We start from the raw sequence: 20,000 nt of genomic DNA on the forward strand, positions 1-20,000 counted from the left end.
TTCTTCAACAGAAGACTTGTGGTTTTCTTCTGAACGCATCTTTTTCCTACTAAATGGTTGCAAAAAGGATTTATTATTCAGAACTGATTGCATGTAATTAGATTGCAACAATTAAGTACTTGGAGTTATATATATTGCATTTTAAAATACTCACAATCAGATTCAGTTCATTTTTTATGGATTGCATGATTGCATATTATTTACACACTTTCCTTCTAAAACAGCCTTTTATTTTTATTTTTTGAGTTTAATTTTGATCGATGTTATTTAAAAATCATTTATTTGTATTTTACATTTTTATGATTTGATTATTAGCTTTTCATTAAACTTCGTTTTTAAGAAACCTCCACATAAAGTAATGTTTAGTGCACTTAATGTTTTTAAAAACAAAAATGGAATATATTTTCAATCTCTTTGTATTTTTATATTAATATGGTACAAGATTATCTTATTTAAATGCGTTAAGTCAAGAGTATATTACTTTAACTGTGTACTGTAATGGATTGCATTACTAACTAAATTTATCGTCTTGTAATTTGAAATCAGTAATGTGTTAGAATTGAAGTAATCTACCCCGCTCTGAAGAGGGTAAAGGTTAGTGACATCACAGATCTGTTTTCAGACTAATAGAGTAATCTTTTGAGGTTTATATGGGTTAAAAGGACTCGTGCTTACTTTTCAATCTCTTCCGGTGTAGCAAAGCCTTTTTCTGGCCAGTTCAGGAAACAGTTGAGAAAGACCAGAGCTGCCAGACCAGCCCACATCCACATGATAACAGTAAACGAGACCCCGGCATCATATATCAGCTGGAGAAAGAGACACACACAAAGAGCAGATGCAATATTGCTGAGTTTGTCCCATTTGTATGACATGCTTGATTGCATTTTGCTTGTCTGCAGCGTCTGGTTGATGGGTTTAGGTCTGAATGAGGCTGAAGAAAGTGTTGAACAATGGGTTCAAGCTTGACAAAATATCAAAGAACAACATGGTCCTAATATCATCTATTCTTTAGAGTCATGCAGACACAGTGACACTACCTGTTTTAACTGAGGTCAGCATGTACAGTACACTGTTATTGTTGAAAGAAATTACTTCTATTCATCAAGAATGCTTTAAAATAATAAAAGAGTTACAGAAACTGGAATAATAAAATGCATCACGCTTTCCACACACAATATTGAAAGAAATGGTTTTGAAAACACCCAATTTTTATTCTTTAGAGTAACACTATAACAGCTGATGTGTTCTAAATCAAATGAAATGTATTGAATTTATATTTGATTGTACACAATCATGGCTCAAAACCTTAAATTAATACTTTAGCCTAACTGCTTTTATATCATGAAGTTAAAGGCAATGAGTTCTGAACTTGTGACGTAGGTTATTCAGTTTCATTCAATCTGATGCAACATTTCATCAGGCTTTAATTCAGAGCACAACTGTACACGTCAAACAGGTTTAACCTTCATTTACATAAAGAAAATACCTTGACTCCGGGGAAGGTGACGGCCGATGAAGCATAGGAGCCAATCATCAGAGACATAACAGTAGAGCTCAGACTTCCAAACATGTTTGGCAGCTATCAGAGGAAGTGAGGAAAAACAAATCATTATCAGGGGTGCGTTTCCCAATACCATAGTTGCCAACTAAGTTAGCAACTTTGTTGGTTTCAATGCAATTTCCAATTGCCAACCAAATAAGCTGCTAACAGGTTAGCAACTATGGTTTTGAGAAACCCACCCCAGTATAGGAAAAAACACAACAAAGGCAGCAGAGCCTACACTTGCATTGATAAAATGATGCTAAATACATCTGGGTGGTTGCTTAATGGCTCAAATTAAGTGTCAAGTGAACATCATATCCAACTACAAGTATAAGTGGTAGTGATGCCACGAATGTAAAACAAACGCATTACTGTTTGAGAAATATATGCTTCAGTACGCAGAAAGTCCTGCTTTGGAGTGTGGATATATATCAAATTTGTTTTCCAAGAATTTCCAAGCACTGCTTCGTTTTTCCAGACTCTAACAAGGATGTGTGAGTGTGTTTTACTCCCCTGTGTGAAATGAGAAGGTTGAAAACACACACTTCTGTGAAAACGCACATTTGTATTCCTTGTGCTTTTCACACACAAACACAGAGTGGGATAACAACCTCAACCTGAACTTGTAACAGAAGGCAGCACACCTTTAACACCAATACTGTATCCAAAGCAATGTTAATGACTTCTCAGATGTTCATATCTCAAGATCTCAGCAATGTTTATTGCAAGAACTTTAAATCTCTTTTTATCTCAGATGTTTCTCTCTTAAATTTTCTCATCAAAATATAAATAGACATAAAACAGACAATTATTGGCAATAAAAGCTAAGTGGACGATAGATGCCAATAATGTTATATTCTAAAGAGAGGAAGGGACCCCAACACAGAACCTTGAGGTACACCAACGGTTATTTGATAGAAATGTTAAGGTTCACATTACAGAGGTATGTAAAAAAGACTATATAGCAATAAAATCTATAACATAACTGTGGATAGCACAGCTTAGATCATACAGAATGAGACAGAGTTAAAGCGATGTGTCATCAGCTAGAGTCCTTTCCAGGTCAAGAAAATATGATAATATTACCCCAATTCTACAGTCTCTGCACTGGCTACCTATTAAGTTCTGTATCAGTTACAAAATATTATGTCTTGCCTACAAGGCCCTTAATGGTTTAGCTCCTGTGTACCTTACTAGCCTTATACCACGCTGCAATCCATCATTCTCCCTAATGTCACAAAACGCTGGTAGTTCCTAGCATAGTAAAGTCCACTAAAGGAGGTAGAGCTTTTTCGCAATTGGCTTCCAAACTCTGGAATACACTTCCTGATAATGTTCAGGGTTCAGAAACATTTGCTCTGTTTAAAGCTAGATTAAAGACACATCTCTTTGGGCAGGTATTCAAATAATGCATCTCATAATCTTGCTCTGCAGTTATATTTAATAAAAAATGATTGTGCTCTTGTGGCTCAGTGGTAAAGCATTGCTTCAGTAGCCCAAAAGGTTGTGGGTTCTTTTCCCAGGGAACACGCATACTAGTAAAAAAGGTTTATAGCTAAATTGCACTGTAAGTGGCTTTGGATAAAAGTGTCTTATAAATGTAATGTAAAATGTTATTATTCATTAGCTTGGGTTGAACTTATTAATTTAGCTTGGTTGGAAAAGCAGCTACGCTTATTATGTCTATTTGTTTATCTGTTTCTGCCAGGGGTTTTACATCCCGTGATAACTAGGATTTACACAAGCTTCATTCTGGATCCAGAACACCTGAGAAGAGATGATGTCATCCCCTCAGAGGACCTCAGATGATGCCAACCCTGAAATAACATACAGAACTACAAAATTTTGCTATAAGTTTGATTGCATCATATAATAAGTAGTGTTCATCGTCTGTATGGATACGTCTTTAATTGTTTTTTTTTTTCTTCTGTACATTTCTGCCATATGTTCATAAACTGACATTCAACACTGATAAGCTGCTACTAAATACATTGTAAAAGCTTTGTATTGTAAAAAGCGCTATACCTGCATGATAGATGCCAGAAAGGTTATATATACTAAGAAAGAGGAAGGGGCCCAATACAGAACCTTGAGGCACACCAGTGGTAGTTTCATCTTGGAAGAATTTGTTAAGAAATGTTAAGGTTCATATTTAATTCTATAAATTCTGATTTCAGGTATCGGTTTTTAGAAAAATCTGAGCACAGTGTGAGACTGTTGGGTATGAGGTTAGTGAGGCACTTTGATTGTAAGAAACATCTTAAGCAAAAGTTTCCATTTTCTTTCACCTTAATATCGCCATGACAAATATTTGTCTATAACAATTAGTCAAAGGATTAAAGAGATTTTATTTTTGATGGGTCTTTCTTATGGTTGGTTCCCTGCCAATTTGAAGGAATTAGAAAAAATAGCACACAAAGTCATGGAGGTCATTGACTTGTTAAGTTCAGATAACATCAAAATACGCACAAAGTGGAAAAGGGTAAATAAAGTGATCATAGGAATATCAGCTGCTATTGTCTCCATGCTGGTAGTAATTCACTGTTAAAGACACAGAGCATGTGCTTTCCTCAGAAGTGTACAACAGGACACTGAAATGAAGCAGTGTGTGTTGTCATGTGTAGGGCAGTGTGCACACATACCTGTGCAACCCTAGATGAGTCATGTGTATGAACAAGGATAAGTGTGTTTTGGCATCTGCATGATAGCAGTGGGCTATCTGAGGGCAGCTGATATATATAGTCATTCTTTCCCACACCAGGTGATATTACTAAACAGATTGGAAAGTCACAATCTGTTTGTTGATGTGGGTACAACGTCTGTGCCCTTGTTCATTTCATCTAGAGGTTGATGGGAGGGAGAGGGCGTAAGAGAAGGCGTGTGGGCAGTTTAGCCTTCTGATTGGTGGGCACTGAAAAAGCCAGAATTTCTCCTTCAGATATATGCGTCAATCCTGTTACTGGCCCAAACACATAAATACACAAACACACACACCTGTCCGGACAAAATAAACTTCAAAAAGCTTTGTGTGTCAGTTGCACCACAAAACAGGCAAGTCATTGCAGATGTCTGCGACCACGTGTACTCCCTTCTCTACCATTTTCTCTTTTTTCTTACCGTGAGAGATGTGAAGGTCAGACAGATCCCTCCGAAGCCGTTGAGTGAAAGAGCCAGAAAAATGAGTGCAGAGAGGACTAGAACAGAAGGCACAAACCATCATTACACAATCAAAACGTGTGCTTGAACAACTCAAGACTGTGGCAATGACTTTGATATGACAAATCTAATTTTATGTGCCTTCTGTACACAGTTGCTACTGAATGCAACATTTGAGAATCCGGGTATGACTGTGAATGTTTATGAACACAAAAATTCTACACAAAATGTGCTTGTAAATATAAAATACCATTTTAAAATTTTAAAAGAAAATGTACATTATGTTCTGCTGCCTAAACATTTAAAAATGTTAAAATTAAAGGGAGAATGACCACTACTGAATGTTAATATTTATAAAAAAAAACTCCAGCCATCATTGAAAGATTGACGGATAGATTATTTCTGTAATTTGAAGACTCATGCAGATTATTTGTGTATTTTTTCTTTGCAGCTCACCTTCTGGATGATAGGCTGATATGGACATCATCCCACAAGAGAGCGCAAAACACGCACTAAGTAAAAAAACACAACACACAAACGATTATTAAATAAATGCACACTTGAATGTGAAAGGGCTCTTATATTAATAAATGAATTAGTGCTTTGAAGTGCACAAACGCATGCAGAGATTTCATGACTCAAGTGCTTTCTTAAAAAATGTGTTTCTACCTGATGGAGTGATGGCATTGTAAAACACAGCAAGCACTCAAAGAATTAGTGTGTAGGTGTGTCTTCACCTTCCACCGAGGCGCAGAGGCCTGGGGCCAAACCGGTCCATCAATATACCCAAAGGCAATGTGGCGGCGCTGAGCAGAAATGAGCCAATGGTGAAGCCCAAGTTCAGCATTTCTTCCTGTTCCACACAACTGGGCCAATCATCTGGTGCGCTTACATTCACACTCTCAGTCTTATTTTCTACAGAAAGAGAGAGTTGAGGTCAATGAAAGCAAGAGACAGAGACTTATTACGTTTTAAAGTCTCCATGCAGTTCAAGTTTCCCAGGAACCCTGGCTCGGTTTCCTGTTGGAGCTTGTTAGTGACCGTCTTGTGATCTGTTTGACTTCTATGACTGATTACCTTCGCACAGGTGGGAGTAAAAGCCTTGTCCTTTGAGCATGATGAGCAGAGAGCCCCAGCCCAACAGCACGGCTGAACACGACAGATTCTCCAACACGGCTGTGACGGCCATCCACCAGCGCCTCCTGTACGCCAGCGACTCAGACGGAGCATACATCCTATCATCAGAGATAAACATGGTCAATAATCACAGCAGCATGTGAAAAAACAAAGTTTCTGGAAACACAATTTAGCTACTTTAGCTGATTTACTGGCATTATATTTTGAGGACTGCATTTTAAAGATGTGAAAATAGCATATCTTGTCAGCTTTTCTGAGTCATGTCCATACACAAGTCTTTTAACCAAATCTTTTAAATACGAAAAAAAATTGTGATGGTGTAAATAATTCTGCAATTTCTTCTTTGTGATTCATAAATTCCACTCCACTATCACTCTGGTATAATACAATTTAATATACTTACATAAATACATTATAAATTACATGAAATGTTATTACAATTAAAAACAACATTTTTTAATATGAATATCTGTTCAAATGTAACTTATTCATGTGAGCAAAGCTGAATTTTCAGCATCATTCCTCCAGTCTTCAGTGTCACACAATCTTCAGAAATCATTCTAATATGATGATTTGCTGCTCAAGAAACATTTCTGATTATTATCGATGTTGAAAACAGTTTTTGCTGCTCAATTATTATTATTTTTTTGTGAAAGCCAGGATACATTTTTAGGAACTACCTATAAATAGAAAGGTTTTATAAGCAGTATTTATTTGAAAAAGGAATCTTTCGTAACATTATAAAGGTGTCAAAAACCGACACCCATAAATCTTCTTTCTTGAAATCTCTGGAATTTTTCTGTGAGATTTAAAACATTCACACTCCCTAACATTTCCTACAAATTACACACAAAAGCTTTCTCTAAATAGGGGTGTACCCAACCGAATTGCATGTACTGCTGTTTGTGAAACCACTTGCAATAAAACCCACAAGCCATACAAATGACACATGCTTTGTTATAACCAGTGATAGGGGTAACATATAACAAGTAACTCAAGTTTATCAAGTCTGCTTTATTCTCAATTCTTCCACATGTACAGCACATACAAACAGAGAATAGAAACTGTTACTTTCAGACCCTTGGTGCATAAATAACAGTAGAGCATTAAAAATACAGATTCAATATAAAACACGACTATAAGTGCATGTAAAAAAAATTATGAATTAAAATGAAGTTAAATAAAGCAGCACAAGCCACATGGCAGATAGAGTGCAAACCAGTATAATTAACAAACAGTGCTGATAAAATGATTGTAGTGCAAAAGAGCTTATTCAGTCTGATTAAAGTGTTCAGAGATCAGTTCTCTATTGAAACTGACAGAAGAGATAGTTAAATGAGGTAGTGAGCAGACCAATGCTGCACAAAGTGTCTGGTGCAGGTCAGAGTTTGTTAGTGAGAGTTGAAGGACCTGGAGATGTGGGAGCTGGGGGGGGGGGGGGGGGCAAAATAGGGGAGGGGTTCAGAGTTTAGTGATGCCTGGGGCAAAGGGGGGGGGGGGGGGGGGCAAGTTCAGGAGGGTGTTCAGCTTCCTGAGAGCCTGAGAGCCTCTGTAGCAGGTGGAGGCTTCCCCCGCTCCTGTAGTTTGGCTCATCTCTGTTACTAATGAGACCCACCACAGTCGTGTCATGCGCAAACTTAATAAAGAGATTGGAGTTGTGTGATGGTGTGTAGTCGTGGGTCAGTAGAGTGAAGAGGAGGGGGCTCAGCACACAGCCTTGGGGGGCCCCAGTGTTCAGTGTGATGGTGCTGGATGTGTTGCTTCCGACCAGTCCTGCCTGAGGTCTTCCAGTCAGAAAGTCGACTGGCTGTTGAGCCCCAGCTGGACCAATTTGTGAATGAGCTCTTGAGGGATGATTTTGTTGAATGCTGAACTGAAGTCTATGAACAGCATTCTGATGTATGAGTCTTTTTTGTCTATTGCTGAGGGCAGTTCCACTGCACAGTCTCTCAGCACACACCCATGAATGTTTTCAGGACCTGGAGCTTTGCGTGCATTGATCCTGTTGAAGGATCTCCTCACGCTGTCTGGGGTCAGTGTCATCACCTGGTCGCCGGGAGGAGGTTGCAGTGGTCTTCTGTGCAGTGGAGCTGTTTTGTGCCTCAAAGTGAGTGAAGAAGGCATTCAGCTTGTTCAGCAGGGAGATGGTGCTGTCACAGGTCCGTGGTGGGGGCTTGTAATCTGTTATGGTCTGTGTCTCCTGCCACAGGCTCTGAGTGTCTCTGATGTCTTTGAATCGATGGGCTATCCTGAGACATGTAATCAGATTACTTTTTTTCAAGTAACTAGTAAAGTAACGCATTACTTTTTAATTTACAAGAAAATATCTGAGTTACATTTTCCAAAAAGTAACGCCAGTTACTTCGTTTTCCCATTTACTGACTGACAAATCTCATGTCCTGTTTTAATATTTCTGGATTCCATTTTTTCTGTTTACATTTTTCTCAACTCATTTTTAATTGTTACATTTAATTGTATTAATCAAAAAGCATGTCTAATTAATTAAAATCATAACACTTACACAGTTTCACAACAATTTATTAAAAGTTTAACAAATGTTTAGGGCCCTATGAAAGGTTTTATTTTTTTTCTTCACCATATGTTTTATTGTTACCTAATTTTGTGTTTTAGCATGTCTAATTATTTAAATGCATAAAAACAACTTCATTTATTCTTAAAATAGAATTATTTTTCCCCCTCAGAAATTAAATTTTTCTGGTTATCAAATGAATGCATAAAACATTCATTAATTTTTTTTTTTTATTATTGATAAGCTAACTTTATTTTTTGGAAAACAAAGGGGTTCCCTATTAAAAATAAAACATGGAAGAAATGTTGTGTGATTATTCCTTTAAAAAATAATGTTTGTTTCTTTTTAGTAGTAGTGGTAGGCTATGCACATTCGACTGAACAATAGTAATACATTTCTGGCAATTATTTGTCTTTAAATTAAACTTTAAAAAGTAATGCGAAAGTAATGCAAAGGTAACGTAACGCATTACTTTCCATAAAAAGTAACTAAGTAATGCAAAAGTTACTTTTTAAGGGAGTAACGCAATATTTTAATGCATTGCTTTTAAAAGTAACTTTCCCCAACACTGGTTATAACACAAATTAGAAATCTTAATTTAGTTAATAAATCAAGGCCCGCGTCTGAAAGGTACAACAAACCTGCATCTTCTGATTCTAGAGATCATATGACTTTGCTCTAATGCGTCAAAGTTTTTGTTTGTAAAATGGGGTCAGCTTATACCATGACATGACTGAAAGGGTTCGGTCATTATAACTCAGATAACCAAAACAGCCACTAACACACACACACACACACATACAGAAAAAAAGAGATCAGAGTAATAGTGGGAGAATACAGGCAATACAAAGATAGAGAGAGCAGAAAGTGCAGGGATCTCAGCAGGACACGGATTCGGCCTGTTGTTGTTCTTAACACGATTAGACACAGTCCACTAGACAACTTTGTCCTCAAAAGCCAGGCTTATGAATGGATTTTTTTTTTGTAACTCACACGGCATGTTAAGACACGTGCTTAAAAAGATCTTCATTCATATTCTCCTGAATGAGGAATAGCAGGTTTGGCAGTGGTAGAAATCAATCCGCATTTGGACAGATCACACTTTTTCAGTTTTCCACAGGATCGAGTCGTGGTCAGTTGCACGTGTGTGTGTTTGTTTACAGTATGCATGAAGATGGTTTCGGGCGTCTTGTGTTTAGTACAAACATTAGGCATCTGCTGTAAACCTCATGGCATACAGGTGTGCAAGCCACATTTCACACACTGCACGGTTAAAAAGTAACTATTAACAGCTCTGTCAACTGAGTTGAGCGTCACTCGACTGGAACAACGTGACGTTCAGTGTGTTTGTTTAAAGGGGACCACTAATGTCCTCTAAAGTACGTCTGTTTATCAGTGAGCAGAGAAATAGAGGAAGGCCCATATGAAGTGCTTGAATTTTTACCGTTGACCCTGTGTGTACATATGAAAGAGCAGATGCATCTTTCTCTAAATGTTTAAGCAGTAATAGTTTAATAATAAAGTCCAGGTTTTAAAGTCATGAGAGCATTTCATGATTTAAATATTAAGTGTGCTTTAAGTTTTCATTTGTGTCCTCTCTCCATCTATGCCTGACCCAGAGTGACCCTCGCCAAAAGCCAAATGATGTCAAGATATATTCCCATCTTCCCCACCTCCAATGAAGTGACTATGGTCTGGTGGAGAATGAAATATACATTTACATTTAATCATTTAGCAGACGCTTTTATCCAAAGCAACTTACAGATGAAGACAGTGGAAGCAATCAAAAACAACAAAAAGAGCAATATAAAGTGTCAAGTCATTTACGCTCCCTAGTAATAATCGAATCAAGTCTTTTCATGCGCTCCTCTGGTGAAGAATCAAATCTTTTAAATGGCTGAATCTTTCTAAAAAAAAAAGAAAGAAAAAAAAAAAGCAGAATTGTTTGATATAATCTCAGTACAAAAGTATAAATGTATAAAAGTCCGAATTTCTTTTATTTAGCAAAACAAAAAAAATTTTGAAAGGAAAAATCTAACGGGAAAACTGTCAGAATTGTGTCATATAAAGTCAGAATTGCGAATTGCATTTTTTTTTCTTCAATCTTTGGAAACGTCCTATGAGCAAATACTCTAAAAATGTCTTGTTTATGTTAAATAGACATCTCCATGATATCCGTGTGCAATCAGACTCTAATTCTTCTGTTCCATCAGCGCCACCTGCTGCCAGAGAGTGCATTTACAGAGAGCTACATCTACATTTTTCTCTGTGTGTGTGTGTGTGGTTTTTGTCTGGCCCAAAAAAAAAAAGATTGATTTTAATGCCCTACTGTTAATTTCGACCAGTTGATTCTGTATATTTAAACAATTCTGATAAGGAACCTAGAATTACTCACGGAGAAGATAAAATATATAATAATTTATAAATCAATTATCATTTTGACTTAACTATTTTCTTCAAAGGCTGAAATGTGAGGGATAACATTTTATTTTGTCAGCCATGTCGTCAATTAAAATTCAGACATAATTTGTTTTGTTACTGTTTTAGTGTTTATGCAAACAAAATGTAACTTTATTGATTTCAACAATACCGTGATTATACCGAAAATAAATGTTCATATCGTCATTTCTAATCACTAAACGGGAAATGGTTTTCTCTCTGAAACCAGAATTTTGGCCTCTCCATTTCCCCTGAGGACAAAAGGCTTGTTCCCAGCGTGTTTCGTTGAGAAACACCACTGGGCTGTCGACTTTCTCTCCTGGATCAAACAAACTCAAAGTTTCTCCAGCTCTCGCCATATGCTAAAATAAAACAAGCCTTTCACAATACAATAAAACATTCATAGCTGATGAAAATACATTTGAACTAATTTAAAACACTAAACATGGGGTTTCCAGTTTTTTTAAATATATATTTATAAAACACATATTTGAGAAATAAGTGAAACGCGCGAAAATAAAGCAAGTATTCACTTCTCACTCGCCACGTGTCTCCACTGTACTATTTGTAGTTACCAAAGTCTCTATTTACAGTGAACCTATCAACACAAAACGACCGTTTGTTCCCAAATCTATTTTTATGTAATATGCTACTAGATGTAATAATAATATAACCCAATTTAAACAACTTACTTCATTTTTGTTCAATTTCCAGATGCCAGCCGCGCGTTATTTCCTGGTTTCCCTCTCGTGCCGGGCGTTCAAACAAAAGACAAATGTAACAAAGTATTCTTTTTGCCGCCAAACTCGACTTGATAATGGAGTTTATCTGAGCGGAGCTTCTGCTTCTTGTGTCCTCAGAGCAGCTGGGATGGATCTCCAGAAGTCTTCATCTAACCTCTCATGTTTAACAGAAACTCCCTCCTCACCATTCCTCTTTACACACACATGCTGGCTCGTTGGTGTGTTCATGGGCGTTACTTATACAGTAACACACACTCTCTGTTCTGAATCGGGCCGTTATAACCATACAAACATATACCGCAGTACTTGCCTCAGTTATTAGATCCTCAATTTAAACAGACCAGTCCTTAAATGGTATAAGGGGTTCTGTTTTGATAACTTTGACATCTTAATGTATCAGTTTTTGATGTAAAAAAGGTTTTATTGTAGCAACGCGTTACTGTTGCATTTTTTTGAACACGTTTACCATGGTAACCTTCTTACAGCGAGTTTCATTAAAAAGTAAACAATAAACTGACTAAATATGTTAAACAACACAAATATCCTTTATGTATTTAAATCCATTTTATTAACGAGATTCTTTGCTGCTGACCTTTGACGCTCAACAATACTAATGACTTTAGTGTTTCTTTTTTGTTTGTTTGTTTCTGAAGAAGGCAAACTTAGGCAGATGATAAAAAGTAACATAATGCATTTCATACCATAAAGAGTAACTAAGTAACTTATTTGTAACTTTTGTTACTTATACATTCCTTTAAAAAGTAACTTTCATCAACACTGGTCATATTATTATCCTTAGACTTTATTTTAATATTTTACACTCAGTGTTTTGATCATTTATGTATAACAGGCTTGTTGGGTATGGACCATTACTCAGAATATTTAATCACATTAAACAATGCGAAAGATACAAATTAACTATGGTTTTACTAAAAAAATAATAATAATAAAAAAAAAAAAAAAATCTTGGCTGCTATAGTTAAACCATGGTCATTACACATTAATTAACAGTAACTACACATTACACAGTAGTAAAAAAAAAAAAAAAAAGTTAAATAATAACTACACTTTTACTATAATATGGTTATTTTTCCTAATGGCCATGCATAAATATAGTCAAATATAAAGATTAGTAATGCATTGTGTGAATTTTTTAATACTCAATACACATCCTTTAAATGCAACATATTTGCTAATTATACATTAAATTATAGATTAAGAGCTGCCTTACAGTTTTTCTCGATTGCAAACACACTATATCTGATTCATTTGGCCCAGTTTTCCAAACATTCATCCAGTTCTCGAAACAAAGACCCGTTTCTCAAAACACTTTTCACCTGTTGTGCACACGGTCTTGTTTGCTCTACATAAACTCTACACAAAACTCCATCATTTTGCTCAGGTTTAACCCTGTTCTCATTCAGAAAACACAAACCCAGACCACACACAGTTATCCACGTGTGAACATTCAGTGCACACAGCTCAGAATCTCAGGATGATATGAACAGGAGCACAGATGATTGTGTGTCTTGGAAAATGAATCATGGTAGGGATGAGGTCAAAGCTCATTTGTTCCTGATGAAGAGCACTATACTGTATTTGAGCATGTTCACACTTAAGGAAGTTGGCCTACAGTGTTTCAATACGTACACAACACACATACATCACACGTACAGTCCTGTTCATAGCAGCAGTACTTCAGATGACAGAACCTTCATGATTCTATGTATAGTAAATACTGTAACACAAACTCTTTACTGTTGAATTTAACTGTAGCCAAGTAGTTCTTACTGTATTTGTGCAGAAATGAGAGACAAGGCAGAGAAGTCTGAATGAATTTATTTATTCATTCATTCATTTTTTATTTATTTACAGTAACTGACAGTATAGTCCAACGTGTGTTTACTGTATATTCAGTTTTTGTACTTTACTCTTCTAGTGCTTTTCATATACTGAATGATCTCTTTCTACTGAAAGTCAACTTTTCCCAGCCAGCAATGACGTGTGGGGCCCAAATGGGTAAACTGCAGGTTTCATGGTTACTGTGTGGGAAGGTGCTTTGGTTTGGATGAAATCAGTGGGTCCCACGTAGGTTTTGTAGTATGAGTCCCACATAGGAAGCCCATATGAGCTGATTACATGGGCCCCATAAGGGACAGGCATGGGCCATTTGGGCATGGGTTTGAACTGGGAACACATATATGGGTCCTGCATGGCACATTTATGTTCTAAGTTGGGTTTGAACTGGGAACACATGGGTCCTGCATGGCAGAGGCGCAAAGTAACTATGTAGGCCTATTTAGTTATGCAATTACTTACTGTACAAGTTTTAGTAACTTGTAGTAACTCTGCATGTGTAACCCCTCTCACTGGTTCGTTCTCTCGACCCTCCCGGAAAGGACCACACCGAGACAAAGGCTGAGCTCATCAATCGCACGTTTACTGAGTCGGAAATATCTGAGAATACGTGAAATGACACCAAACAGATTAAGTACAGCTCATTCGGTCACGTAACATTCTCCTCAACAGCTTCATAAAACTGATTTATCAATTAAACAGACAATAAATCAATATCTTTGTAATTAAGAGCTCATTCTTTTTTTTCCAAACACAGAAAAACATAGCATCATACAAACATTAGTACATCATACCTGAGAATACGTGAATTGACACCAAACAGATTAAGTACAGCTCATCCTGGTCACGGCACCAATGTAACCCCTCTCACCCGGGTCCTCTCTGACGCTCCTCACACTCGCTCCGAGCGGGACTCGAACCCGGGTCATCCAGCATGGGAGGCGGACGCACTAACAAGGAGGCTAAATGGCTAAATTTGCGTTCAAGACTACGAGTTACTTTCTTGAGAGATTGAGTATTACTGTTATACCATGGCACAGTACGTTTTTCTCTAACCTTTTTCAATTTGTATTGTTCATCACAGCTGAACAATACAAGGAAGGAAAGGGCATCCCAAAACATTCTTCCCAATCTTTTTTTTTTTTTTTTACAAATTCTTAAACACAGCATGAAGAAAAGAAGACCTTATTTTCCAAACTTTAAATAAAGTGTAAAGCTGCTACTTCTCCAAAAACAGCAACTCAGAAGTATTGAAAATAGAAAATAGTGCTAATGTTTTGTGCGAATGACTCGATTTTGGATTGTGTTTGCTGTGTTTTGATAGAGTTAATTTATAAAAAGGTTGCCACATATGGTTTTGGCAATAAAATGTGCCATTTGGCTAATTGTGTGATGTAGTTGTGCTGCTGTTTTAAGAGTTAAGAAAAAGTAGTATTGGTAAACGCTTGTTAGCAATTGAAAAAAACTGTAAAATGATCCCTCTTTCCTAAAAGGAGGTTTGTGTAACAGTGTTGTGAAGTGATCTCACTAGTGTTGTCTAGTCAGTGAAGTAGTGTGTGTTTGATGGGTTTGTGTGTCATCTGTGGCCAAAGTTTGAGTCTGACAAACGAGAACATGTTTTTAACTAAACTGTTTGAGTTTCACCATGAATCTGAAGTTTGCACAAGTTGGTGTCCAGGGTTAGCAATTGATAACAACTGTAATAAGGAATATAAATGATATAGTGCCACCTGCTGGCTGTTATTTGGAATAAGATTTGCTAAATCTCATTGTTTTTAATGGAAAGGCATGCAAAGTTAGTATTTAGCAAATTGCATCAAATAAAAATATCACAATAGTCTCAAAATAGTTCACGTTTTAAAATAATTGTATACTTTTATTTTATTATATTACAAACTATGTTTGTATTATTCATATTTGAAATATATTGATTATTAAAAACTCTGTGTGTGTGTGTGCTCTTGATATTATATATTATAACAGGCTGGATATATCAGCAGAACAAGAAAACATGCAAACTTTACAAAGTGCTCTTCATAAGAGAGCCTTTAATCAGATGATGGTAATAAAGAGTGAAGATGATGAGACAAGGCTGACCTCTGCTGGGGATTGTGAGAAGATGTTGAAGTAGATCAGGATCTGGATGAAAAAAAATCAAGGGAAATTTGAAGAGGCAACAAAAGCTGTTAAAAATAAATATATAATACTTATATGTTTAATATGTCAGACGTCCTGTTGATTAAAATAGCTACTTCCAGCTAATATTCAAGTTCATAATTCATAATAACACTTCCTTCAGTTGAAAAAGTCAATGTCCTGTTGTCTCTACCCACAACGCTATCCACAAGACATACAAAAGACATTCATGAAAACAGCAGAGCTTTTAAAAAGCATTATAAGGACAAATCTTGTGCAGTTAGATTTATTAACATGTCTAACTTAAGATTAACACTGAAATGAACAAACCCTAAGATTGCAGATTACAAAATGCAATCCGTTACCGATTCCAAATGAAACAAATTGTAAAGTAACCTAATCCATTTTTATAAATACACTCAGAATAGATTCAAGGCAATGCCTTTGGTATCAACGACACTGTGAACAATTAAAGCTTCAAAGCTAAATCTGCAGTCCATCAATAAATCATTTCCAAATTCAGTGCTGATGTAATCCAATAATCCAAACATACGAGGGGCGTTCAAAGAGAGGAGTCAGCGTTACAGATTAGGATCATGAACTCAGAGTTATAAACAGAATCCAGACTGCGTGTAAGAAAACATTGGGATGAGAGACTGATGAAGAACAGCTTTGGAGACAGACGTCAGTGAAGATGCTGCTGAAGCTGACAATGCCGAGGAGCTTTCTACTGCTCCTGCAGTTTTACAAGTTTAACCCTTTACAAGCCAAGCAAAACTGCTACTGTAAATCAGTGGATGCACTGCAGAAATACAATGCATTATTACTTTATTATTCAACTGATGTCTTTACAGTCAGTACACTAAAATGTACTCACTCAGAAAGTCACAAATAATTACAAAGAAATGGCATGTAACACAATTACTTAAAAGCGGGAAGACTGCAATCTTTCTACATATTTTCAGAAAGACTGCACAATTTCTACTGCAATTCAGTGGATGCCTATCATAAATGGGACATGTTATTATATCTTTGCATTATTTTGCTCTATAGATTGTGTTTCGACAAATGTCAGCTGAACTCTACAATCTACAAAAATGTACTTCGAAGCAATTTTCACTCAGAAATTGCTTGTAGATCTCACAAATGGCAAGTAACAGTGAAGCAAACATGAGATTTTGAAGCAGACATTTTGCTCAATGTGATCTTTTCAATAAAGATTATAATAGCTGACTTCTCTGACTTATACTTAAGAACAATTAATGCAGAAAACGAACCAATTCCTTGGGGTTCACATACTTTTCTTGCCACTATATACTATGCTAAATCTAAGCTCTCACAGGTTTACGGTTCTAATATGATAAACACATTGTCTAGACATCTGTTCATAGTTAAAAAAATACATTCAGCACACTTTTGTCATCTCACAATGTCCTGCGAGTTGTTGGGATGTGCTAACGGATTGCATTAAATTAATAATAATAATAAAAAAAACATAAAAAAATGATTGGTTAAAAGAAATTGCTAGAAATGTACACATTTTAAAATGTAAAAATGCAGTGACAAATTTGCCTATACCTGTATATTCACAATTCATAGCTGTGTATTGTATTGACTAGTATATAATGTTGATATAACAACCTTGGAAAAACTTAATTAAACCCTGATTTTTAAAATAATTTAATAATATTTTACTGTGTTTCTCAATATGAAATATGAAATTTCCCATTCATACATTTTTACCCAAAACCACACATTTTTTTTTTTTTTTTTTTTTTTTTGTAGAATTACATGAATTGCACAATTTAAGTGAATAATGTTTTTAATAATGTAAGTTTTTTTTTCTTTCTTTTTTCCTTCAGGTAAACAATTACATGTCTCAATATGAAAAAAAAGTAAAATTTTTAGCATTTGCTGTGTACTATTATTATTGTAATGTTTTAACAATATTTTATATTATTTAAATGTACATGTAGTGTTTTTCTGTATATAATATATGCCTATATTTACACTATAAATGGTTAATTCATTTAAAAAAAAGAAAACATTTAAATTGTATTTTATATTTTTGCTGTATATGTTCAAGTGACTCATAATTAATTAATTGCAATTCTCTAGGACAGTATTTTAAATGTAAAATGCGTAGCATATATCCTAAAATCTGCACGTTTCTAATTGAAAGAGTCAGTAGTGACACTAAAAATGTTTAAATCTGAAATACTGTCCAATATGATTTTTCCAAGCGTCAGATGTTTGTCATCCGGCACAGACACCGATCAGGAAATACATCACAAACAAGCATCTTCCTTCATCTGATTAAATTTAATTTCACTTTTTGCAGGAATGACCCCCCCCCCCCCCCCCCCCCCCCATGCATGTTATGATTCACAAATACAGTCGGACAACAGCAGATCACCTATAACAGACGGCTTCAAGTGCTTTAATGAGATTTAAATTCCTCACAAATTAGCCCTTATTATCATTCCTTGATTTCTGTGTTCTTAATGATGACCAGACTGCAATCAGCACGAACATATAAACAGACATCTCTCTCGCTCTCTCATGTGGTTTTCATTTTCGTCCCCAGGCAACGTTTGCCGTCTGGCTGAGCTTGAGTTACATTGTAAAACTTCAGGAGAAGACCAGCTCCACTTCTGAGGCAGAAACACACTTGAGTTTATTATGAGGATCAACTCTTGGGCTCTCAGGGGCCACAGTGAGCAGCTCACTCAGTCAGAAGAGCTTCTCATATCCACATGGTGGCACCAGAACACTTCACTTTTTATTAGCACTTTCATGTCTATTTTAAAAACCATTTTTCAAATCCATTTATTTTCTGATGTTTTCTTTTTTAGAGTCAAACATATAAATGGGCTTAGCAATGATAAATACTTACAAAAAAGATTTTAAATGACAATTTCTGAACTGGATTTTGAAATTCTAATGAAGATTATCAGAGTATGTTTTTACTAGAAAATACTATTTTGGACTTTCCATGTATTCCAAGACTTTCTATTCTTCTGCTTCAGTCGTTTAATTCAGTGTGTAGCATTTTCTGAGTGAAAATTGTTCGCACACCAAATAGTTTTCAGTGTAGTTGCCAAGAAATAGAAATGACTGGCTGAAATAGACTTCTAGCATGTAGAAACTCAAAAATCATAATGCATTAGGTTACTATAAAATGTTTAGAAACTATTTTTTTTTTTCCACATTGGAAAGCGAAATATTTTATCTGCGTGTTTGTGTCACATTTGTATTATTATTATTATTATTTATTTTTTTTGAAGGTTAAGTTTTAATAAAAAACTTTTTTTTTTTTGCTTTTTTTTTTAATTATTATTTTTAAACCTTTGAAGAATTTTTCAAAATTTTTAATTTTTTCAGTTTTAGTTATTTTAACACATCAAGTTGAAACAAAATAGTTTTATTTCAGTTAACATTTAGTTTATTTGAGGTAAGCTTTTTTTTTTTTTAGTTAACTATAACAATCCTGCTAGAAATAAATGAAATCATGCACGTTGGTTTTAATTTATTGACTGGATCAATACATTTGAGAAAAGTCAGATATTATGTTGCCATGTTCCTTTAAGTTCATCTTTTTTGTTGTTGTGCAGGTCTTGTGTTGCAGGTGTTTGGTTTGTTCATATCAAACAACAGCGTTTCCTTCCAGGATGTGATGAAACACCCTCTCACATCCTATTAACAGCTGAACGTACTGTCCTTCTAGTCATCATTATAATTTAGATGGATTTAAGACACATCCGAGAGCAGGAGGTGATGTTTAGGGTTATAGGTCTGATGGTGTGTGACCTCCAGGGACACGGATGATGGATGAAGGTGGAAGAGTGAGGGTAAAACTGTAAAACAACAGAAGGTGACTTAAATGTCTCAAATGATGTTATTACAGTTTTTCTCAATTGCTAAAACACTAAAACCTATTGGCTGAACAAAGTTCTCAGTTGCCTGAACTTATTTAGCTAATTGTGCAGTCTGTTGTCAATACCTTAAACCATTTCACATGGTAAAACACAATTTGCAGATCTCACTTAGACTCTTCAACAAAACGCTAAACACATTCTCATTCTCAAAACACATTCTGCACTCTAATGCACATGTCATCCATACTGGTAAACACAAGTGGCAACAATCAAATACAAATAGAGAACATGTGTCATTGATTGAACACAACCACTCAAAATTGATTTAACCTGTTTCAAATGATGTGACACAACCAATATAAGCCAGTTCAGAGAGCAAACAGGTTGTTGAAGGTGGGAAGGAGAAAGTCTGAAAATGGATAGAAGAAACAATGTGAGAGGACGAGTGCGTATGCGAGGTGGGCGACGAGGAGGAGGGCAAGAAAGAGGAGGAGGAGGAGGAGGAGGGCAAGGAGGAGGAGGAGGAGGGCGAGGAAGAGGAGGAGGAGGAGGAGGAGGAGGAGGAGGAGGAGGAGGAGGAG

The 20,000-nt window shown here is 35.9% G+C and overlaps 1 protein-coding gene and 1 long non-coding RNA gene across 2 annotated transcripts in view; both read right to left on the reverse strand.

Annotated features, from left to right (window-relative positions):
* On the reverse strand, positions 1-11,810 carry LOC113058029 (large neutral amino acids transporter small subunit 3-like; the record flags this gene model as incomplete). The annotated part of the gene is made up of 8 exons (XM_026225694.1): positions 11,498-11,810; positions 5,777-5,934; positions 5,437-5,614; positions 5,156-5,211; positions 4,661-4,737; positions 1,487-1,579; positions 676-806; positions 1-49 (listed from the first exon to the last, which is right to left on the reverse strand). Coding segments are annotated over exons 1-8 (747 nt in total), but the record flags the coding sequence as incomplete, so codon positions are not given.
* Positions 11,811-15,396: 3,586 nt separating this feature from the next.
* LOC113058125 (uncharacterized) overlaps positions 15,397-20,000 on the reverse strand; it is an 8,618-nt gene continuing 4,014 nt past the window's right edge. The window contains exon 3 of the long non-coding RNA XR_003277921.1: positions 15,397-15,544. This is a non-coding gene — a long non-coding RNA (uncharacterized LOC113058125). The remainder of the gene's footprint in view (positions 15,545-20,000) is intronic.

Source organism: Carassius auratus, chromosome 39 (assembly GCF_003368295.1).
Source record: "Carassius auratus strain Wakin chromosome 39, ASM336829v1, whole genome shotgun sequence".
NCBI lineage: Eukaryota > Metazoa > Chordata > Actinopteri > Cypriniformes > Cyprinidae > Carassius > Carassius auratus.